At 42.1% G+C, this 25,334-nt stretch overlaps 1 protein-coding gene across 1 annotated transcript in view; it reads right to left on the reverse strand.

The window, feature by feature from the left end:
* Positions 1 to 25,334, reverse strand: part of NUAK1 (NUAK family kinase 1) — a 50,578-nt gene that overhangs the window by 15,412 nt on the left and 9,832 nt on the right. Inside the window, exon 2 of the mRNA XM_027886644.1 lies at positions 9,230 to 9,350. Coding sequence (XP_027742445.1) covers positions 9,230 to 9,350 — 121 coding nt within the window. The remainder of the gene's footprint in view (positions 1 to 9,229; positions 9,351 to 25,334) is intronic.

Consider the following 25,334-nt stretch of genomic DNA (forward strand, 5'->3'; position numbering starts at 1 on the left):
CTACAAGCCAAAGCCTTTGCAGTTCCCTCTAACACCCTTGAACCCCAGCCAAACAGCTCTGATAAAAGAGAGAGCAAACAGCCAGATAAAATTGGCTGCTTACTTGTCTGCTGGCCTCACTGTACCCCGAAGCAGAGGCTCCTGCCAGTGATTACATCCTATGTGCATCCTCATTAGCAATAAACTTCGGAAACTGGAAGAGCCGTCTCTGGATGGATTATACACACAGTATCCTCTCCAAGAATGACAGACTGATATTGTCTGGGAAAAACTGAACATGCCCTGTGTCATATAGGGAAGTGCTGTGGTGTGTTATCAATAAAGGGTAACGCACACATTTGTTTCTCTGAGCTTGTTAGGTATAGGCTTGTTTAAGAAGGCAAAAAGAAATAGTTTCAGTAAGCTGAGACAAACCACTAAAAATGCTCTTATTTAAGAGGTCTGATTTATAACAAACAAACAATACAACAACAACAAAAAAACCAAACAAACAAAAAAACCCAAACAAAAACAATCCCCACCCCCCCACCCCACCCCCCCGCAAAAAACCCAGCTGATTCCATGAGTTAGGGATTATTGTATCATGCACATACAGGTGAAGTTGCCACATGGCACTAATGATCTCAGTGCTCTCTCATGAGAGTGCCCATCCCAAGCAGTTCCAACCAAGGAGCACCCTCAGCTATGGGCTCTTCCCACCCCGCTCCCCCAGCTGCTGATGCCCTACCAGGTATTCAGTGCTGCTGATGACAATAACAGCACTAATAGCCCTGACACAATGGGGCATTTTTCCAGCCTGTTTTCATTAAAATTTTGCCTTCATCACTCAGTCATGAGAGCTTTCTCAAATCATCCTTGATGTTCTGAAGTTTTAAATTCCAAAATCTAATTTTTTTGGACGCAAATTCAACAAGTCCTGATCCAGATATATTTTCCAACATTTCAAGAGAAATGATGTGGAAAGCACTTCATTTGGAGGAATGTGCATTTAAAGGCCTTTTCCATTTCAAATTTCTCTTATGCCCTCTAGGAAACTGAGATAATACCTTTAAATTGAATTTAGGAAAGCATAAATCACTGTTCCAAATTTTAAAATTTTTGTCACAAATGCACACTAGAATAAATGAGAATAGAATCATCTCAGTAACTCATATTCCGCTTTCAGTTTACCAGCACACTTGGGACAAATTGGTACATTCTTCTTCACGAGGGAGCATTGTGAGAAGGAAACTACCCTTGAACTTAAATGACATTACAGAGGCCTCCTCACCATCATCATAGCTGAACAATTACAGAATTAAACAATTAATTTCTCTGCCAAGCAGCAGAGATGAACAGGGACACATTTTTTCACAACTGCTTCATTTAATTTCAGAGCACCTCCATCATAACAGCTGAATCTCATGAGAGGGCCCAGAGCTACTTTCCTGCAGAGAGGGAACTGAACAGCAGACAAAAAAAAATCTAAAATGAGAGCCACCACTGAAGGAAGTTGAAAGGCGGTGGAATTTTTGTCTATACACACACACCATCTTAAAAAGGAACTCAGTGGTCAAAACTATCAGGGATGTGACAGAGTGGTATTCTGGCAAGTCTCAAACCATCAGCCAAGTACACCATGAGTTTCCACAGTAGTATTTAGGATGTCAGGCAGGTTTCATATAGGCGCTTCTGAATCTCCCTTCTGAGCACAGCATGTAGTTTTACAAATACATGCTCAAGAAAGCCTTGTGGCCAAATGGCCAATGGCTGGGGGAAGAGAGCAGGACATTAATTAAAGGCTGGATTGACTTACTGCAAATAATAATGAGGTAATAAATATCCTGCCCTGTTAGCACCTGGGCTGTAACCCGCGGGCTGATGATGGACGTATTGCCTCCATGTAGCTTCTGGGACTGCTTGGTTCACTCTTTGTTTTTGTTGCAGATGATTTATTACCTGCCATCCTATTGCATATTCATTCCAAAACTCACCCCCACCTAGAAGTGTGCCTGAATCCTGGCTGCACCTACTGCCAATGGAGAAATGTGGCTTTGGCAGGATGCTCCACCCCAGGAGCATCCTACAGCATGTTAGTGCTGGGACGGCCGTGCCGTACAAGGCTGCTCCTCAACCCTGAGCAAGGTCAAGGCAAGGAGGAAAGTTATGTATAAGCAAGGTGGGGCTGCTCTAGCTTCTTTAAAACTATTGATAGTCTGCAAACAGCTGGCCAAATAAGATAAGTGGAGAACTGTCAGTAAGAATTGTCACTATCAACACCCAGGCACGGATAGCAGGAGAGATGGCCTGTCAATCAAAAATCAAGAGATAGGGGTTGCTTAGATACGAGGTATGAGCACCACGTACTAGAGGAAACAACAGCAGGAGAAATGCTCACCGCGTGTCATTTATTTCTGAGCCACTGTGTTTATTTTCACCACTCTGCAAGCTGAGTTACACTGAGAGAGCTGCAGCAAGGCCTCGGTGTGGTGGGAGGGCTGCTGCACTACCTCAGCCACAGTGGTCAAGCGGTGCAGGGTAGTGGTTGCAAATCGCTGGTATTCCTTTGCAGACACAGCCTGACAGTTGAAGGATTGACTTCTGAGGTGGCTACAATTCCATGTGGCCACAGGGGAGGAAGCAGGGACAGCACTGTGAGAGCACATCAGGAACTAGGGAGCAGGAACGGCATGTACCACAAGGTGTGAGGAACGTGACTGTATCCCCAGGAGATGAGCAGAGTACTGTGTTAATGTACTAAGAAATTGGTCACAGAAATGTGAAGAAACAGAATTTTCCGGTGGGATACAAGCTTACTTGGGATTAGTCTGTTCACTCCAAGAGCCCTGGCAACATAAAGGAGCAAAGGGTGCTTAACATGCAGCGGTTAAAGAAAGGTTTCTTACAACTTCTCTTTAAACTCCCTCCTTAATTCTAATGTGTTTGTTTATTTCTTTTTTTTTTAAATGACAAAAAAAAGGTTCTATACTTCTAGGCTGATAATTGAAACCAAATCTGCTGGCTTCAGAGCTCATTGAAGAATATAAATGCAAAACTGGGAAAGAACTTCACTTCTCACTATCACAGACATATCTGAGACAAAGTACACTCTGTAACATCAACAATCTGTCTCTTTCACAGGTTGTTCTACTACAGCAATAATTCTTAGATATAATCTCTCCACTTATTTATATTTAGAGGCTGTGAAATTATGAACTCAGCTTCTATCTACAGCTTCCCATTTTCTGAATAGCGCTTGGTTGTGTTGGGATCTCTTGCTCATCAGCACTCTTCTTTTTAACGCTACTGCCAAATTCTTCCCTTTAGCTACACTGAAGTCACCTCCTCTTAAATTCTTGGGACATACTCACTATCCTTCTTGAATGCCAAGATGTGCTTCACCCTAAAATAGCGGAAAGCCCAAACGGGCACGGTTTTGCAAACATCGGTCAGAAAGACCCAACAGTACATTGTACACTTCTCTATTAGGACAGTTCATTTTGGATTTACTACAAAATTTAAAAAGTAAAACAAAGCAGAAGGCTTTTGCCCTTCCTCCAAGCTTGTAGGATGCTAAAGTCAGAGCGAATGCCGACAACAGTGGGGTGGATTTTTTCCCCCCCTTAATGGACTACCTCCTTGTGGGCTGATTCCATTTGGTTTACATGTAACCCTGGGGTAAGGATTTTAGTTTGTTAGTTTAAGAGGGGCGGCCAATCTCTTTGCACTGGAACCATTTGAATTCTCCTCATGCCTTTGCTCTCTATCAGAGCAATCTCCTAAATTAGTTCCAGTATGTTGACATTCCTTCCATCTGGTGTCTTTCCATTCAGCGGTATTTTTATTACTCTCCTAACAGCCGCAGACAGAAGTACCTTTCCACTGCTACAAAATGCTCTTTTATTAAAGGTCAGCCAAATCAAAAGAACAAGCGAGTTTGTTTTTAATTTTGGAGATGCAGACTAGAATAACCTTTTCATTCAGAAAAGTCATGTATGACCCAATTACCTCCCTTGTGTAATAAGGCTTGAATTATTCTTCAAAAAGACATGTGAATACTGAAAACTGTCTTTTACCTTAGAAATTCAACCTGATGCAACTTCTGCTTTCTTGACTGCTTTGAAAGCTTTAGAGTCCCTTGGCATATTTTTTATTTTGGTTGGAGGCTTTTTTTTTTTTTAGTAGTAGTATTTTATTACTGTTTTTAATAGAGCATAAAGCAGTCATGAAAATATCCAAGGTCCAATGAGAAAACCATTTGTATGCATACACATAAATTTACACATATGCTTAATTATAACTGAAGATAACAAGATATATATAGTAGATTTTTAATGCTAAGCTTGTATTAAATTGTTTTCCTGAATTATGGCCTTATTCAGCCAAATTGCACCTCTTTTTAAACTAAAGGAATGTAGTTAAGATCCTGCAATAATCTTTTTAAATCAGACAGCATGCTATAATTTACTCCCTAGTGAGAAGATTAAATTGGGATGAGAACCATTATCCTTGGTAAGGTTGTTTCTTAGAGAGTGAGACTGAGGATACACAGAATGTGACAGTTTACTCTTTAAAATGGAAGGAAAAGTGACAGTTGCTAATTTGGCCACAATAACATGTTACACTAATTTTCTTTTGTTTCAGCAAAGAATACAAGAGCTAATTCCCCTCTTTTAAAATTATAATTAAAAGTGCCGAGGAACTTCAGACAAGCAAATATTTACATTGCAGTGGGAGGACTGTGTAAACGGGAATATAGAAATAAATTGCATCACTGCTTGCAATCATTTTGACATCTGAATTGGACCTGTCAGTGATCTCCCACATTTGAGTTTATCTCATGTCTGACAAAGTGCAGTTTAGGCAATCACCCTGAATGACAGGAAATTCATAAAGCCGGGGTATGGTAACTAAAGAGTTAAGTTTATTTATTCTTGTTTCATTACTATTGCCAGACTCTTGAAATATTACCTTATGTTCTCGGACGTTATCAACTGAAAACAATGGGAATAAAGCACTCGAAGGTCAAAAGCCTACATAATTAGAGGAAATCAATTAGAAATGTGGTTAAATAATATCACTGCTGAAGTACTTTCTCTTGGCCAAATTAAAAAAAAAATAATCACTTCAGCCTTCCTACTTCCATCATTCTTGATTAAAGCCCAGACAACTATGTGATGTTTTAAGGGACTTTCAACTTTTTCAGGTGTTTTGCACACAGAAGGGGTGGGGTCATTAGGCACCAAAGTTTGTTTTGATTATGTCTGAAAGCCAGGAGATAGCAGGGCTGGGACAGAGGCTGGTATTGCCTCCCCAGAACTGTCACCCTGAGACACGCAACTGTTCTGCCCCTGCACAAACCCGATGATGGTGTGAGCTGCCACTCCCTGGCTGCCTGTCCCTCCAGAGGTGCCTGTTGCAGCCCACGGTGAGGGGCACCGGACTGAGATGGTGCTGCTGCAGGGGATGCCGCTCCTCAGGAATGATTCATGTCCACACACCTTGCCAGCAGCCACCCAGGCAGATTTTTGGCAATGCAGATGTTTTTGCTGATGACATGGTGACTTGACTGACACAACTCAAGGAGCCCCACACTGAAGACAGGCCTATGTGTGTCTGAAATACCAAGTGTGTGTTTATTTTTTCTTCCATGAAATCTGGCACAAAATGTGAGACTGAACAAGTATTTGGCAAGTAAGATGAGTATCCTGGAATATTTTGCCACTGCCATTACACAGTCAGATCTTCTTCCATCACCTTTGGGATTTGAAAGCACAGAAGAGCTGAACCAGTTTCCTGATTAACCAAAGCATGCAACCTAGCTCAAGTCACTGCGGACTGGCAGACACATGATGGAGAATCTCTGTGCTTTTTCCTAAGAGTTATCGAAAATGCAACCTAAAAATAAAAAAAGTAAGAAGTACAACTTACTCAGTAAATCCATATTATGTGCCTTGTGGAAGCAAAGGGTCCAGCACCATTATAAGCATTTTGGCCCCAATCCAGCGAAGCACTTCAGCACGTACTTTTCTTCAGTTACACGTTTATGTTAATGCCATCGTGCTCCCCTGGCACCAAAATGTGACCCTAATATTTACTCATTCTTCAGGGAATATCTTCATTAAACTATTTCTACAATCATGTTAGCTAACAGCCTGTTCATTTTAAGTGCATTTAGCACTTAAATGTCCAAGACTTCTCTGTATGGTTATGCTGACCAAGGACAACTCTTTCAGCACAGAAACAGTCATGTATACAACTGTAGTTCACACCACAAGGACTCAAGAGCTCACTCCTGAATGTAGCAAGCGTAACTTCACCCTCATGATTGGTCTAACACGTGTTTAAATGTTTGCAGGATTGGGCCTGATGTTCTTTCCCTGGTTTAACTTTTATAAAGTATTGCCAGATGAGATAGATTTTGCACTCAGACTACCCCTGGAAAAATATGTTAGCTCTTAAAGGCTTTATTATAAAATCCTGGAGTTTTCAAGGCAAGAAAGAAATAGGGCAGGGGAAGAGGGCGGGGGGCCAGGGAGAGACAGACAGATGAATGGACAGAGGCATTATTCTATAAATTAAAATTTATGCGCTGAAATCAGAACACTGCCAGCAAAGCCAACTTCATTTATCCAGTCCCTTTCAAGGAGTTTAAAGTCACTTGAAAGAGCACTTCCCTCGCAGCCATACTCGACAGATTGCCAATTACAGTCCTGCTGAGAGAATGGAATTTCTTTGGAGTCACAACTGTACATCTGCCCTCACAGTAAGAGGGAAGGTACATGTCTTTTGATTAGGTTACAAAAAATATCTCTAAACTGGAAAGCTTTGTTTCCACATACCTGAATTAGCTTAGTATCAAAAAAAAAAAAAAAAAGATAAGCTTGTGTTTACATCAAGTTGACAAATTCAGAGGTTAATTGCCTCTAAGCAGGAAGGTCAAAAGGATACCTAAACAAGGATCCTACTTAAAGAAAACACATGTTTGTAAATGCAATACAAAGAACTTCCAAAGATAATAGAGGGAGATACAACACTGTCCATGCTAGGTATATCTGTGCACCTACTGAAAGTGCTGTCAGACATGCAGTGGCAGTCTGAAAACCTACAGTAACAATCTGTGAGAGAAGAGAAAAATATCTCTGGGGTGGCTCCAATAAGCATCTGATCTAAGTTAGTCAGCTAGACTCCATCTATAGTCAACAGGAGCCTCCAAGATGTATTTTATTCCACCTATCTGAAAAAACATCTCCCAGGAGGAAGCCAGTGCCTGTGAAGACACTGATACCTCTTGACTAGTGAGGGACTCTTCAGACTTGTAGCCTACACCAACTGCATAAATGATGGATCACTTAAATTTGGTGAGATTAAGCCCATCTCTCAGGGTTTACTGACTTCATCATTTTGTGTCAGGGGATAGCGATATTATCACTCTTTAAGCATCACTCAAGAGGAATAGCCATGTGTTTAAAATCCAGCTTCAAGAGGCTACAAATACTTCAGTCCTAGATGTAGCCCCTTAACTTCACTACAAGTATCCTTCAGCTTATAATGAAGCTCGTGCATAAAGATCCCTGAGCTCACATCCTTTCCTCTGGGCAGTACGTGACTGCTCCTGTGGGCTCAGTTGCACAACCATGCATCTTCCCAGTGCTACCACATCTAAGCTACAGCATTCACTGCTAAAGGCCAAATACTGACTGACTGCTTGGAAAATAAACCGTCACCTGACATAGGTGCTCGTCCTCCTGCAGACTGAACTCTCTATTGTGGAGCTCAACTGGCTCTGCTGCAGAAGCACTGCTCCTCCCTCCCGCAGGGCCAGAGGAGGAAGTTTTGCTCTCACAGGACTTTATTGTCTGCTTCCTAAAAATGCTGTAATCTTTTTAACTTTTACAAATGTTTTAACTCAGTAAAAACTATTTAAAGTAAGGATGAGAAGGGCAATTGGTCAAAGGACCGCAGCATGCCTAATCTCTTTTCTTTCTGAGTTCCCGTCCACATTTGAAGTAACTTTTGTTCCATTTGCAACCCACATGCTGACACAGCATCCCTCCCCTTTTCTGTTCCCAGATCCTTTTATGAGTTTATTCAATAAAAAGACAGATACTCATCTCTTTTCAAGTACCAGAACATGCTTTTGAATAACTCAATATGTGATACTGTAACAGTACGCCAAGACAGCCCTTGTTTTAATCAGTCGTCTCAACTCTCCGAGCAGAGCTGCCATACACATATCATCACCTTGTGCGTTTACCTCATGTCTGTGTAAATATGTAGGGCTAAATTCAGGCTGCCTGCTCTGCACATAGGAGCAGATGTGATTCCCAGGGACAAGGCCGCCCGACCCAGGTCCCTCTGAATCTCTGGAATCTACAATTTGGGTCCACCACGCAGCCGCCCTCCTTGCAGCGACAGACCTTTGGGCCGGTGTCTTTTAGCACGTACCCAGCCTGAATCTCTCAGCTAGTGCTGGGATGTTACTTGAGGAAGAAAGGAAGGAAGGAAAGAGGAGGAAATTTTACTACAGAGTGACACTCTATGAATATATAAACAAGCAAACTGGCAAATCAGGGAGGAATGCCCCTGGCTTCCTGTTCCTTGCTGCAAGACCAGGGAGCAGCCCCAGGAGGTAGGAATTAGCAGGCTTCCCAGCTGTGTCCCAGGAAGAAAGGAGTTAGAGGGGGAAGACAGGATAAGGAAACAGGAATGATAAGCCAGTGACCAGACTGACAGAAAAGTGTGAGGAGGTGGATAGGAAATGGATGTTGGGATTCAGGGGGAAAAGCAGCAATGACAGAACTAGCAACACCAACTGGCAAGTAAGAGAGGACCGAAGTCCTAGAGCAGATAAAATTAGTCTTGTGCAGCCCAGAGAAAACAAAGCATACAAGGACTGGTTTAGGGGATGGGAACAGAAACAGACACCAGGCTGGTTCAAGAGTGAGGATGAAATGAAACTGAACTGTCCTGTGGGAGCAAAGAGATGAGGTGATACATGCTATGATTTCCCACCTGCCATGCACGCGGTGCTTAACTCACACAGAAAGAAGTTCTTCCAAACAAAGGGTTATGCACCTGTGAAACACTGGTAGCTCAGAGAGAAGGTAGTGGTCAAAGCAGTCTCGTTGGTAAGGGAGGGGTTACTCTAGGAGTAGGGGTTTGTTTGGTGCACCATCTCAAGAAACATGAACATCAGGTCTGCAAGAACGTAACAGAGCAGTCAGGGAGGAAAATGACATTCACTAACCTTCGTATATGGTGATGATATGAGGGTGGCTGAGGGATGACATGATTTCAATCTCCCGTCTGATGTGAACCATATCTTGTTCATCCTTAATTTTGTCCTTACGAATGGATTTTATTGCAACCTATAAATTCAGGAAATCAAGCATTATTTTTGGAACTGAACAGATGCATCTAATCCATTAAGAAGAGTTCAAAAAATAAAATACAGATGTTAGATGTTGGTAGAACATGGAATGACCAAAACAAATTTTTCAAATACAAACCTCCATGCCCCAGCTCCCTCATTTTATAGCAATAAATACACTCTCATTACAGTAATGGGTGACATGAAGTTTTAGAGTCTTTAGATCTTAAGACTTCACTGAGGGGGAACACAGCACTTCTTGGAAGGATCTCTGTGCCAGCCTAAGTACTCTCCTTCTGAGGCAAATGGCAAAACTCACAAGAGATTTTGATGAGCTAAGCCATTTGCTAAGACATGACTGCATTTGAAAATTTCAAGTAGAAGCTTTGGAGACAATTGCTCAGAAACAAGGTTGAAGAAGGCTGAAGAAACAGAGGGAGGGAATACAGGGTGCTGATTACATGTTGATATTTGTCCATGTTAATACACAGAGGATCTCATTAACACAGGTTAGTCCACGGTTCCCTAAAAGCAGGCAAACTGTTTAGGAATTTTGACTTATTCAAAAATCAGAAGAAACAAATCTTTGAAATTCACATCTAAACTCGTCCTCACATAAACCCAAGACTTTCAGGTCAGCACTTATGAAATCACTGCAAAACCATATCCTTCCTGCATCCTTCCTCCATCAGCAACCTTTTTTACAAGCATATCGTGTGACTCGGTATCTTTCCAAAAGGCAGGGTGGGAACAGAGGAAGTGATAGCTGAACTTGCAATATAAATTCAAATTATAACAGTCCTTGTTAGTGTGTATGTGTGCTGCCTGTGAAAAAAGGGCTTATCTGAACACCGTCATAAGTAATCACAGAGGTCATCTCATGCCCTATGAGAAATGCAGAGGCCAACAATGCAGAGAAGCTTGTGGGCGAGGGAAGGTGAGGGCATTGTGCGTACTGAATGGCAGCATAGCCTTTATTATACTCAATATTTACCCTACCTTATTTTTGTAAGCCAGAGTTCAAGGAATAAATTACCAGCTAGCTTAAAATCAACAATACATCCTTGAAAAACATCACTGACCTTCTGAGATGACCACCCTTCTACGGGTAAACCAAAATTATGTCATTCTTTGCAGCCAACTACTGTGGACTTCTCCTGGGAAAACATTTGTAAATCTGTGATTTATGTGATTTCCCCAGTTCCTCCAGAAAAAACCACTTTCACTGCCTACTTCAGTAACTGCAAGTGGCATGACCAGTACTGTTTTCATTATATGATGTAGCATCCAGGATATTGAAGAAACAAGGGAAAAACTTAAATATTATAAGATTGAAATGTACACAAACAGGAGCCAGTTTAAAGGATCAAGTTTCCTACAAAGACTTCAACTCTGAAAAGCAACACTGTTCAAAAAAGCATTAAGCACATGCCCCCTCCCCTTGAATTCCCAAAGATTGCTGCACGTGCTTAAAATTAAGTTCATGCTCAAATACTCCCCTACTTTGAGACAGTAGTACAAAAAGCAGAAGTCAAGGGACAAACCGATTTGCAAATTAAAACCAAAACAATTCTATTCTTCCTCTTGACCCAAATATTTGGGATAAAGATTTTAACAGTAACAATATAACTACGGTCGTATTTACATCGCACATAATTCTAGAAAAGGAAATACAACAGATCTTAGTTGAATGGGTGCCCAAGATAATCTCCAAGTAATTTTTGAGATAGAAAAGGCAACCAACTCTAAAGATGACACTAGATTTTTCCCCCTTCCCACGTTTTCACTGGGACCGGCAGCAAATGCAAATACACCCTGTCTACAGAAGGATGTGGGTGGCTCTTGGAGCAGCATGCGCATTCCTGAAGGAAATAAATATAGACATGGGTAGAAACACATTTTTTATTAAAAGACAGCCTTGTATTTGGCTCTGAGGAAGAATTTAAGAAGGGTTTCATTGTCTATACAACGAGGAGCAAATTCTTCCCCATTCATGGCTGGTAAAGTAATAAGGCAGCCCAGAGGACATGCCAATCTCCTACTAACTTGACTCTGTGCTTCACAGGCAGGACTTTTGTACGTCTACACATAATTACTGAATAATTGTATATAAGAAAACATATATTTTTAGATACAAAAGTGCAAATCTGATTGAAAAGCGTGGCAATGCTCCGTAAATATATGTTTGGATTAATATTCTAATGCAAAGAGATGTGTTGCCTGGGAACATATTTCTCAACAGGACCAGAGAGTTTACAGTCCCACAATCCAAGATGAAAAGTGGTTAAAAGGCACTTAGGAGCCTTAATTTGTAAAGGCTATTCCTAAAAGTTTAACTGAATTTTGAAGATAGTATTTGAACTCTCCTGAAAGCATCACTTCCCAGTTGCATGGGTAGAATTCAACAGCCCAGTCAAAGTACTTGGGATTTTGTCAGTGGCATCCAGGATGCAAGGTCTCATCTCAGTATAAGGAAAGAGTGCAAGCTGAACACATCTCTCAGGTTTTAACATTCAAGACTTTCTCTTCCCTCCCTCAGCTCCTTCAGATCTCAGGGACTGGCACCTGGAAACAAGGAAAGACAACTGGCAGGCATGAAATATCTTAACTCCAGTGGTGCTGATGGAGCCAGGGCAGCTCTAAGCATCCACCTGCCCACGGTCAGACCATCCCCCTGCAATCCTGACAAACAGCAAGAATGCTGTGGAAGAGGGAATGCCCCTTGAACCCTATCAGTACAGGCACTCCATAAGTAAGCGAGGTTTACTTGCACATACTAACAAAATCGTATCACTGTCCATTTCCACAGCACGTGAGCATGCTCAAAACAGAGAGCAACCATTTCTCAATTAAACCTTGGTAGGTAAGTGGTGAAACATCACTGTTCATCCACTTTTAGGAGATAAGGAAATCGAAACAGAAAGCTGATGTGACTCCTGAAGGTAGCAAAGACAGCAGCAGCGTCACGGAATTCACTGCCTGCCTCTTCCTTCCAAACTGTGCAACACACCACAGAAGTTCAACAAACTATCTGGTTATTAGAAAGGGTGATTTACCTTTCGCCATGTTCAGTTGCTGGTTTTCTCCTCAAAAAGAGCCTCAGGAAAGTGAAAGAGTCTAAGGCATCGCAATAAATACTTTTTATCCCTTGCCATCTGCCTGGTGGCCTCCACAATCCCCAAGTGGGCAGGCTCCACATTTCAAAGGCTACCAGGAGTGCACAGTCTTGCTGGTGACCTGGTCAGAGAGGCCAAACAGCGAGTGATTGCTCTCAGCAGGCTGTCAGTGTCAGAGGCAACATCCCAAAGCAGGATTAGTGGAGCAGCAGGACAGTGTTTGTTCCAGCTCTCCCCTTCTGAAAAAGGGATTTCTGCCAGCCAAGTGTCTTTCACCTGCATCAGTCTGCTCCAGACCATGTCAGCAAGGATACTCGGGCTCACATCTACTGATGTGAAAAAAACCAGCACAAACAAGAAAGCAGTCCAGTTGGATTTTCAGTATTTCATGAAAACATTACAAGTCATAATTGCATTTTAGGTATTTATAATATCTCTCTTTATATATATATATATATTTCTTTGTTTTCAACTCTCTGAGCAAAATAAGACCCCTTACCTGTATGCTGTATGTTATGGTATCAGACTGTAAAACAAGCCGCTCTTGCAGGTATTTTAAAATATCAATAATGTAACTTCTTTAATTAAATGTATTTTTCTCAGAAATATATTCCAGAAAATATGTTTTCAAAGTGGGCTTATGCTTTTAACACCAGACAGAGCTCGCTCAATTTTTCAAACCCCCCCTTATGGGGTTGCTACAGGATGAACCTGAAAAACTTAAGCATAATAAGAAATAATCTCAATTGAGAAATACCTTATGAAAGAACTTGTTTGTTCATTCTTTAGGTCCTTTTCTTTCTTTCTTGCCTGCTTACTTTCCTTTCTCTGAAAGCAACAGCTTCACTGTGTGCAACATCAAAATTTATTAAGGGTCACAGCCTATGAATCAAGAGTAGGGCAAACACAACATGCTTTTTTACATCAGCTACATTAACTACTCCAAATATTGCAGCTCAAGATCTGCAGAGAAAGTGCTGTTAGTCCCTCTGGTACTCTCAAAACACTGTACTTATACCTCTACCACACTTTCTCAATATATTTTACTGGGTTTAAGACTTAGATAACTTAATTATAGTATTTTTAGTAACTTTACTAGGGGAGGAATTTGTATTTTTCCAAGCTTCTTGTCTTAATGAGAATTTCAGATAACTCCAAGACCTTGCACTCAGAGAGAGTAACATATCAGATTCCTAATAATGAAATCTTAAGCCTCTAACCCCAACAAAACAGGTTCAAGTTCACCCAAAGCCCCTATAGACACAGTATTCAGTCTGGCAAAACACTTTAGCACATGCCTAACTTCACACATGTGAGCAGGCCAGTGACTTTTGTGGGATAGCTCACACATGTAAAGTTAAATATATGCATAAGCACCAAGGTCTCAGCTCAAAACTAGGCCATGTGATGGTCCCTCTGGGAATCAATACTGGCTGTACACACCAGTAATATCCTCGGTATCTCTCCTGCAGCTCTGATGGCTTCATGGTCCCACACATGGGGTCAGGGGGGAGAAAGACCATCAGAGATGGGCTGAAACCACCTCTGCCTGCATCGCCAGTTCTGGTACCAGCCTCTGCTCAGAAGCAGGTAGAGAGAATACCCTCTCCAAAATGTATGGTAGAAGGGAGAGAAAGCAGGAGATTGTGAGCCTTTAATATCGCTAGGAATTTCCCAACAGCTCTGCACAAACACAGCCCCAGCCCCACTGCTGCTCTGCCTTCCAGAAGCAGATAGGAAAGAGGGAGCACAGTTTTTGGCTTCCTATCCCTTCATGAGTCAGCTTGCAAAGTTTGCTGGGCAGGAAGCGTGGAGAAATAAGCTGCTTTCTTCAAGGCTGCAATAAATTACCTGTCTCCAGTTGCTGGAAGGAGAATTTATAGTCACTCTTTGAACTGGTGTAGAGAGATTATAAAATATTTTCCAACACACTTCATGCTTCTTTGCTTTTGTTTCATACAAATAACTGGAATTGAACTATAAATACTTCAAAAAGATGGCAGTTGCAAAGGTTTCTGTACATTCAGTCCTATCTGTGAGAGAAATGTCTTTTCTTTCTTTTCAAGCTTCTCGGCTGCTTAGCAGAGCAAAACAGGTGAAATTCGTTTTTACAGAGCCTGATCAAGACCATCACATACAGAAAAATATCTCCGAGTCTAAATGTCTGGCAAAGGGCATGGCAGGCAGTAGGTGCCCATTTCCATATCCCATCTCCGTGTCTGCTGAGTCACTGCTGGCATCGTCAGTTATGGCATGAGCTAAAGAGCTGTATTTTCATCAAAGCAAAAAGCTGTTTCACTTCATTTCAGGAAGCTGGTTCATGTGTTTGTTTTAATGTAATGAACCTATGTTTGCCTCATTTCCAGCTGAAATGTGTGAATATAAACAAAGTTAGAATGAGCCACAGTGCAGACAGTTACAGATTTTAAAGTCGGCAAGCGCTGTAGCAGAGCCTGACCACCTGAACGCCACAAACCACTGACCTTCCCCAGCAACCTCTGCGTGCAGTACATTCAGTCCCATTGAAAACAATCTTCCAACTCCCTATTATCTACCAAGGCTATTTTTAGGACTGTAGTGAGATACGAACTTCTTTTTTCCACCATGGGGACTGTGACTTTTAAGCTGGTTCCAGCGCCTGTGCATACCACCCATGCTCGAGCAAATTCCAGTGGGCTCTTGCAATACGATTGTGGAGAGTCAAAAAAAACATCATCAGTCCCCTGAGAAAGGGAAACCAGATTGCTGCCACCCCGAGATACGTCAGAAAACCAGCTTAAAAAAATTAATAAAAATTGGTTTTGGGGGGTGAAGAGGAAGGGGAGGGTTAAATTCACATAAACCTCTCCTTTTCTGAAAGCTGTGAATTGAGGCCATCTCCACCCAGCAATGGGAAGTGGGCGAGCCCAGCCGGTTTCACAGCTCTGCTTCCTTTCTTTGAGACTCGGAGGTGGGAAGTGAAATGTGCCAAGTGCCAACGGGGTGTGGAGGTAAAGAATAGGTGGATCAACCACTGGGGAAGAGAAAGGGAGTGCAGAGGATGTTTGGGGGTGGGGAGAGAAAAGATACATTGTTCTTTCTCCAGCTACACAGAGCAAGAAAGAATAAAGTCTGGCAAGATACTATGTTTTTTCCAGGGAGTCTTTGCCTATGGCTCTTGGCACAGACATCACCAACACAAGAGGAAAAGAAATAAAGCTACGAAATTGTGTGGTCCCTAATCAAATGATAAGGAGAGGGATAGTGGTGCAATTGCATTGAAACGGCACTTCCAGAGGTTGCACAAAGGAGAAAATGGAAAAGCCTGTCTATCTGGCCTCTGGACCTTCCAGGTGGGAAGAAGGAGCCATAGACAGATATTCCTAGGGGGAAGTGAAGCATCCAAAGGGTTGTGCAAAGGTATTCTCATGCAGACTTCTTGTAAGCCTCTTCTCACAGGATTATATCTTTTCTGTGTCTGTTTGCTGAAAAAAGCTGTCTTGAGACTCCGACTCTGGGCCAAATGCTGTCCTAAAGAGCATCATGCAGGACGTGTAATTCTAAGAACAGGCTTCTGCATGGTCATAGAAAACATTTCATGCGCTCACTAAAAAGTTGGACAAAAGGCCACTGCGAGTGGAAGCAAAATTAGTGCTTGGCATTGTGCAATCTGCTAACACATCTCTGAGAGCTCTCCCTTTCAGAGAAAGAGTAAGGTTGACACAATGCCATTGTTTTGGAGATTGTTAGTTTTCACATCCTAAAAGCCAGATCATCTCCATGGTGATACTGCCTGGGAGACAAGCATGCAACAAAATCCTTATTAATTATTTATCAGCAGCCCAACTCTATTGTTTGATATGTTGGCAAACTCTGTGGTAATCAGGGGACTTGCTCAAAGCGGTAACCGGTGCCATCTGCACCCTGTGAGACTCTGCTGATCTAAATCTCAGAGCATCTCTCCATTACTCTGCTCCGTCACATCTGTTCACGTCATGGATGTTTCCAAGCACAAAATGCTCTTATTGTTGTCGTGAGACAGCAGCTGCACACATAAAGGGTGAGGATGCACGTGCCATGATGCACCCTTCAGGTTCATTTGCTTGTATGAGGTAAAGGTATTTTTTACACTGCCTCACTCTGCATGGTAAAAGCATAAAGAAAACATCTTCATGCATCGTTCTGTTTCATTCCTCTCTTCACAATGTACCACATAAAATAGATTATGTTTCTAAAAACCACAGCTGATGTCATTACCTGTAGAGAAACTCACTCTTGTGCCAAGTCCCAAGTGAAAATTCTACCTGCATAAGCTGAGGCACAACGTGCCACTGCCTCTTGGAGAACCAAGGTATGATTATCTTAGGTTTAATTTTCCTTTTCTGGTTCTGCTGGACATAGTTGCTGCCACCATATCATAAATGATGATCCATCACTGGAGAAGAGGAATTAACACAGAGAAAGATGTCTGTCAAATCAAGTTTTAATGAACAGGAAGGCACCAGATGAACACATTTACACTCTACATATACAAAGTGGGTGCCAGGAGGAACACGTACAACACCCTTCCTCCACTTCTCTCCTCACCCACGCACATGGTGCCTGTTAACAGGATCTGTGAGCACATTTCCTGAGTAACTGCTGCCTCACTGAGAAGTTTACATCCCTTCATTGTTTGGTACCCCCTACCCTCAGCTATGTATATGAAACCTGGCATATTTACACAATGCATTCCCCGACAAATTTACCTGGTAGGCCTTTCTTCATTTAACGCTGAGAATCCTGGCCTGAAGTCATACATGTCAGAAATCTACTAAAGATCTCCTCACTTCCCAAAATAAAAAGTTTTATACACTGCATTACCGAAGTTCCAAGTGCTAGGACTGTTCAGTTCAAGAAGGAAGATCCCACAAAAAATCACCATCCCTTGCAATAAAGTGTTTCCCATAGTGCTACCTCAAGTTGCACCTTCTCATCCCTCCCCACTGTCCCAGTGCTACCTACACAACATGCTACCACAAATCTGCATCCACTTCAATCCTCTCTGATCCACAGTAAAATGAATTTGCCCTGGTAGGAGCAGAGGGTGCAAAGGATTTTTTGAAAAGCAGAGATCTGACACGATGTTTCCAGCTGGTGGCCTGTCAGCACCAGAGCCCAAGGTTGGCATCCTGGGAGAGTCCCTGTCATGTGCAGATTTCACCTTCCTGTAGAAAACAATGGGACTGTTTACATTTTTTCTAATACACTTCTAAACGTAACTTCATATCTTCCTGAATATCCAAAGATGCAATATCCAATATTTAAAAATATTGATCACTCTGCCTGCAAAAAAAGAGGCTTCTGATTTGGTTCTGAACAACTAAAGAAAAGAGAAAAAAAAATGGCCAAGTTGAAGTTTTGGGGCTGTCATGCACAGACTGATGGGAGACCATCTCCTTTCCAAAGCCTAATAACTCACAAATATCCCATCCAACTACCTCCAAGCTCTCAAGAAAAGTTCATGCTTTGGCACATAAGAAATTATATCTGGAAAGGAACTGGGGTAGGGGATTTCCCCGAGGCAATGGAGGTTCATAACTGTAATTAAAAGAAAGAAATGCTTTACAGCCTCAACTAGGGATCATTTTCCTTAATAGATGTTAACCAGCATTGAATGCCACATTCACTGAAAAGATGAAATCTGCATTTACAGTTAATGTCTGGTGAAGTTGCCAAGCAGATGTTTATTTTTGGCTTCCACATTTACTAAAGCCAAATGCTACACTGAATTGGGATTTCACAAAGTCCAACTGCTTTTCTTCCAGGTTACAATTTTGTTGGAACCAGAAAGGAAAAAAAAAAAAAAAAAAAAAAAAAAAAAAAAAAAAAAAAAAAAAAAAAAAAAAAAAAAAAGGTGAAAAAAAAGGCAGAAAAGAAAAAAAAGCTGACTTCACTTTTAAGTAGGGAAAAAAACTGGTAGCATCCGTTTCTATCATGTCTGTTTATATCATAGTTTAAATGAGGTTAGAGTTGTGCAATCATTATTGATCAACTTCCAAACACAGCATAGCTCCATCCAGCACATGTGCAAAAGAGGAAAAGTCACTGGAAGTGAATCTTATGTCAGTCAGTCTTTTAACTTCTGCAAGTCTGTGTGCAGACTATTTAGCACTAATTAAATTACTAGCAAGTCAGGATAAAGAGGAGTGAAAGAATTCACAAGCCCCAAGCTAACTGTTCTCAATGTTACATGGGTATTCCAGATCCAGTCTCCAAAAACTGGAAGATAGATTTCACATTAATTTTGAGGCTTGATCTCACAGCTACCACAGCTGCTGATGTAATGCAAAATGCTAACCTGAGGCAGCAGAGAGGGACTTTAATTCAATGTTGTTTTTTCATTGTGAATAAGCAGTGAACCACACTGAAGTAATCCTCCAAAGTAGGAGTGCACACTGTTCAAGGCATCAATTTGGGGATGAAACACAAAACCAAGATCTTGGCTACATCGTTATAAAAAGCCCTTTATGACTTTTTAAAGAAGACAGGTATAAAGCCCTGCTGCCTGGATCTAGTTCCAGTTTGAAAATTACACAGTCTCCTATAATTCCTCCCAATAATTTAAATTGGAAATGGGGTTATTCACACCCTCTAAGCAACCGCTGCAAACTGTTGCAATGTGCTGCTAAATAATTGCTAAATAATGGTAACCTCAGCAGTTACCAGAGTCTCTAAAGTGATTTTGCAGGTTTAGGTGAAAAGTTCTACCTCAGTGCAAGGCTGTAATTCACATTAAACAAGGAAGAAGGTTAGACATTGTTTGAACTCATTCTTAGAACTATTTCTTTCCCAAGAAGCCACCTCACAGCACATTTTCATTCATTGGTATGTTCTGCTTGAGAAAGTTGTGGGTAAATAAATGTAACTCAGCTTATTCTACTCTCTTTCAGTGAAGTTTCCATGAGTTCAGAGAAACCTCAGAACCACTGAGAGCTTTGCACATCTTTACAATGCCTCTTCTGCCACAGCTGTGAAATCAGCTCGTATTGTGCAGATCTTTTAATTTTGCTCTCCTGGTTCTGCAGTCCCTCCGAGGACAAAAGAAAGTGCTATTTCACCATGAGAATTACAATAGTACAAGGAGAACGTGGGAAGATACTTTCTTGTCTAGAAAAAAGGTTGTACCTTCATGCACCACAACACTCATTAAAACTCAGCACCATACTGCTTGATTGATGCACCATACTGCATCCCCTGATTTGATGCACCACACTGCATCAAATTCCTGATTAACAGAATGGAATTTTGAAGAATGGAGAGATTTTAAAGTTGAATTTATATAGTTTGGGCTTTTGGATTAACATTGATGAGCAGGGATTCATTGTGCACAATTGGTGTGCCACACAGATTATATCATAGAAGGTGCACAGATATGTTTAAACAGCAGAGTTGGAAGAGTTAATGACACCGAACTATCAGAAGTACCCAAGTCTAGTATATTTTTCTAAATCGATCTAAGGTGGATCAAAATATAAACACCGCTTGCTGGTGGGAATCTAGCAAACCATAAACCCACATCCTATCTGGAAAAATACTCTTGGAAAACAAAAAGATTGGCAATCGTGCACCAAAGCCTCACCCAGATTATTTTGCACCAGGGCTTGCAGACCAGTTTGCAATATTAAATTTGTTTTTGTTAACGCACTGCTTCAGTATTACATTGTTCTGCCTGGACGTTACCTATTTACCTGACCATTCTGGGAAGAGACCATCCAGAATTTATGACAGAACATGATGGAATTGCTACAGCGGGAGGAAAGCAGTTTGCTAAAATTTCTTCCCCGTCCGTCTCTGATTTCTGAGAAATATTTATACACCTCAAGGTAGAGGAACCTCCTGTTGTTCCCTTCTATTTAATGAAAGTATATTACCAGGGCCACCCTAATGGCTCAGTGGAGAGGGTAACACAGGAACAGGAACACTCTTGCTCTCTGCAGCTACTTGGGTTTGGAGTAGACATGAGAGGGTGAGGAATGAATTACCCTTCCTACAATTAAGTGGCTGGCGATCAAGCAATTCTGCAGCCTTAAACGCATAATTCTAGCTTTCCCTGCTAGAAGAGGAGTTCACAACTGCAGGCAGTTGTTCTAAGTAGTTATGAGGAGGCTTAACTTTGGAGGGGAGAAACAGCAAAGCAGGTTTGTTTTTTTTCGGGTTGGAAAGCTTTTGCCTAAGAACTCCTCCAGACCCTGAGATCTCCAGAACTGTTGCCCCCTTCTTCAACACGCACAAACACCTTTTTTGGCACGTGTTTTGGCTGGAGTCAGTTGAACAAGAGAGAGTTAGAACTCGGGTTTCTGCTATCCCCTTGCCAGAAGCTAAGCTGTTAGGTAGTGTAACAACAGCAGCCCAGGCTTCCCACTTCACCCTGCCAGTGACCTTCGCACAGACTTGGACATACCCCCTTCCTCAGAGTGAGGAGCAATTCCCTCTCACTCTGCTCACTCCAGAAACTCATCTCAGCAAATACCACAAATCATGCCAGACCGAGCAGGGCTATTAAAACAGTGCTGCATAATGTGAATTGCTGTCCACAAGGGACAGGACCAAGAGACTGCCTAACCCACTTTGTTTAACTTTTTAGTTAAACAATCCTGAAAGAGGAAGCTGCATTGCTACTCTGGAAATTACAACTTTAATCTCATTTGAACCACACATTCCTCAGTTAAACTGCAGAAATAATTTAAGAACCAACTCCCAAATAAGACATTTTTCAACATTTCCTACATTTCCTGGAAATATATTACCTCCGATGCTGCGAAATAAAAGCAGACTTATTAATTCACCCAGGTTAAAGTTCTTCCAGTAGCCCCAATAAACTCTAACGTCAAGCTAATTACATGCATTTCACCGGTTTTGCATTTTCACATTCCTCAAAGCAACACCACACCACACCACACCACTGGAACATCAATCAATTCCAACTCAATCCCCCAAACCATTCTCATATACTGCATTCATCGCTCACTCGCACTGCACTGCCCATGGCAGGAATCGATAGTGTTTCGCTGGGAACAGAGCAAGCTTCATTTCCCCTTCCTCGGGCACACTTCAATGCACGTGCCACATCTCAGAGGTGCCAGCATGTACTGGCTTACTTAAACAGTGCTTAGAGTTTTGCTGGGCAGGTAGGAAGAATAACTTGGGTGTACAGTAAAACAACGATATAGTTGTTTGTGCCAAACATTCAGTTTATGGCAATACTTCACAGGAATTGCTCCCCGTAACAACTGAACTGTCATATCCTACAACTACAGCCCAGGCAACCTCCCAGCTGAGCTCACTATGGCTGCTGTCTGATGTGCTCTACATACAAACACCCAGCACTACCCAGATGTTCTCTATGTAAAACATTTGGTTTGAAACACGCAGCGCTTCTTTCCAAAAAGCCATTACATTTGTTTAATGGACTTGCACAGTTCAACTAAAATATCCTGGAGCAGGCATTTGACTGCAGCTCTACTCTACAAGCCCCATCTGCAAAAAGAAAAAAAGAAAGAAAAGGCAAATGAGAATGCTTTACATGATTTATGCTGTCTTTATGATCAGTCAGTTCATAAAATACAAGCTCTGCTCTATAGACAATAACACAAATTGCTTTCAAGTGTATTGTTTAGTCCTTGCCTGTGTTAAACAAATATTTCAATTGAAACAAAGGGCCGAACTCTACTCTTCAGCTTACAAGTGTTAATGTAACTGAGAGCAGCATTTTACCCATGGATATCACAGGGGATGCAATTTTTTTGTTTTATGCTTGGAATGAGTGAGTAATGACATCCAATAATGATAACCAGTTACATTCACGGCTGCAAAGTTTTCCTTTCATGCAAGAAAGCCTGGAAGGAGGTTGAAGTACAGCATGAAATCCTTCTCCCTGATGAATTCCTCATGAGTAATGCACAACCCACAACGAGGCATTTCACAGGTCCCATTAGACCACGTTTTCATCACAAAACGCCAGATAGGATGGGAGAATACATTTGTTTTACAGAAACAGAGAGCCTGGTGGAAAAATCTCAAACTGTACTCAGAAAAAAAAAAAAACCTATAATTGAAAAAGATGGCTAGTCCCTGACCTGGATGTAAGTGCACTGCACAGTCTAGCTAAAGGCCCTCATTCCTCCCAGGTTGTGAGGACACAACAGTGACCACTTGGTACCAATTGGTGCTCAACAGTGGTAACCTGCCGCCAACACACAGCAGGCTTCTGAAAAATTGGCACCATCCCTTCAAAGTGTGACTATGGCCATGAAAGGGGACGTTCATTTCAAGGGAAATCTTTCTGAGATGGTTATACACACAAAAGGAAAGGCCCAGCACAGCGCTGGAGCTGTGGTCAACCTTGACTCTCCCTGCAGCTCCACCACAGACTTTCTGGATGAACCTCAGGGAAACCATTCATACCCTGGGTGTAAAAACCTGCTCCTACAGCAGATAGAGCTTAAACCCACAGATCACGATTTAATTACTTCACACCATTTTGTCACCCTGAAGAGAAGAATAAGAACACGACAAGAAAAGTAGCATGAAGGATGCTATTGCCCATTTATAGTCCTGATTAAAAACACATCTTCCCAAGGGGGTTACATGGCTGCCTCTCAGTTGCATCCCTACACTGGTCAGCTAAGCCTGCATTGCCTCCAGCAGGTATTTACAGGAATTTTCCAGGTTCCAGGCCATATGGCAACAGAGTATACCAGCTGGGAAGGTTGTGCTCTCCCCTCCTCTCCTCCCAAAGGGTAATTTTTTTCCACATGCCAAAAAACAGCCCCCAGCTCAGCCCTGCTGAATCCACTGCACCAGGTGTCCACAGGCTTCTCTGGCCACTTGAGGAGACTGGCTGGCCTTCACTCCTCCTTCCTGAGCTGCACTCCACTGGGAAAGCTGTAATATTTGATCTGTGCAGAGTGCGATGGCAAAAATATGCAAATAAATGTCAGCTCTGAGCACATGCCTCAGGAGCTGTTTTTTTAACAAATGCTTTGCTGTCTTCCCCTGTCAAACTTGTGTGCAAAGGACTTAACCTTTCTGCGTAAACAACAAAGCACCCTTTAACAAAAAGGAACATTTATTTAGTTACCACACAGCTCAAAAATATATTTCTACCCAATCCTCATTGCTATCTTCTGTGATTTAAAAATTATACAAACTCACTTTTAAAATGACACTTGTATCTCAAATAAAGAGAGATATCCTTCACCATCAGGCATTTCATGGAGATTAGAAACTGCAGCAGAGATCAAATGCCTTTTTGTGTACAGGGAACATGATACAGAGGCTTTGAGATCTCCATCAACAGCAGGACCCCAGTCTTTCTCAACTACCCATGAATAGCCAAATTTAGTCTCTGAGCTTGGTGTGGTATCTCTTCACAGGAGCAATTTTTTTTTTTTTTAAATCTAATATCCCTTAACTAGTGTCTTTATTCTGAGGCAGTAAATGTGCTGACTCAGCTCCTCAGCACAGGAAGACATTAGGATAATTGCAAGTCCCTCAAGCCGCCAGACCTCAGAACAAAGACAGCCCTCCAGCCTCTCTGCTCAAGTTGTCCCACATGCCAGCTGCTGGGCCAGAGTGGCCAAAGGCCTCCGGGATTACCACAGGCCAACCAGGAAGGTGAAGCAACAGGGGCAGAGCAGCCTGTCAAGCACTGATGCTTCACCACAGAGGCAGCCAGCCTCACACAAGGTGCAGCAGACCCTCCCATTCACCAGGCTGGCATCCAGGGGACCCAACAGCAAGGGGTCTCAGGTACCCTGCTGTAGGTGTGGTTGAGGTGAAGTAGGAAATGCCATCAGGGAGAAGGGAAGGCTAAGGGGGAATCCACAAATTAACAGTTATATTACATTCTTGTTAAACTAAGCAACCTCAGCCGTCTTCTTAATAGTTACAACAAGACCTGTGTTTATTTTGTGATTTTGCATTCACCTTCAACTGGCCAAGACAGTTTCACACATGCCAGCTATGCCAACCCCTTTTCCCTTAGCTGGGAACTGGGGTTTTTTTCAAGTGAAAGAAGCCACCTGTTAAAGTATTTGATTATGTCCTCCATTATCAAGAACAGAGCCTGAAAATGTTTACACTTGAGCAAGACCCGGGACTTGCATCCCATTCAGACCAGTGGCAGCTTTAAGGACTGAGTCTCATAAACCATCAGATCTAGAAGCAAGTCCCATCTGTCTTTGGAGAGTGAGGGGACACAAGGAGCTTATACCATCCAATAGTTTAACAGACTGCCTTGAGGCTCGGCTCATGATTTTTAGCTCAAAATATAAAAACTACTGAGCTCAAGTAAGAGCACTAGAACAATGGAAGATCAAGGGACGGCTACAGCCTTGCCCCCTCCACCCTTTGCAACACACAGCAAAGGTTGCGGGAGGGCCTCCACATCTATGGAACATCTGGCATTTCTGGTGTGGATCCAGGATGTTTGATGGGTATGGCCAGACACGGTAAGCACACGGAGCACCTCACCCAGCCCCCTAGTGTTTAAAGGTCTAGGATCCCCTAATTTATACAACATACTATGCTGCCTGTGAAGACACGGTGATATATATATACTGTTTAAAAGCAGATACTTCTCAAATCATAACTTGCAGATGCTCAAAGTCTTTCATGTGGGTAAGACAAATGAGAGCCATAGAGACTGATTTTGTAGCCAGGGAGTACAGGAAGCAACAGCAGGAGAACACTATTGAAAGCCTGGATACACTTATGGCTTTAATGAATTGGCCATCAAATATAACAACACACATATGCAGCTTTTACCTTGCTTTGTAGTTCGCTCCCCGCCCTCCCCAGCTATTCCACATGTATCTAGCAAAGTGGAAATTATTTTGAGTTTG

Source organism: Empidonax traillii, unplaced genomic scaffold (assembly GCF_003031625.1).
Source record: "Empidonax traillii isolate 1590-97213 ecotype Southwest subspecies unplaced genomic scaffold, ASM303162v1 scaffold191:size1449129, whole genome shotgun sequence".
Lineage (NCBI taxonomy): Eukaryota > Metazoa > Chordata > Aves > Passeriformes > Tyrannidae > Empidonax > Empidonax traillii.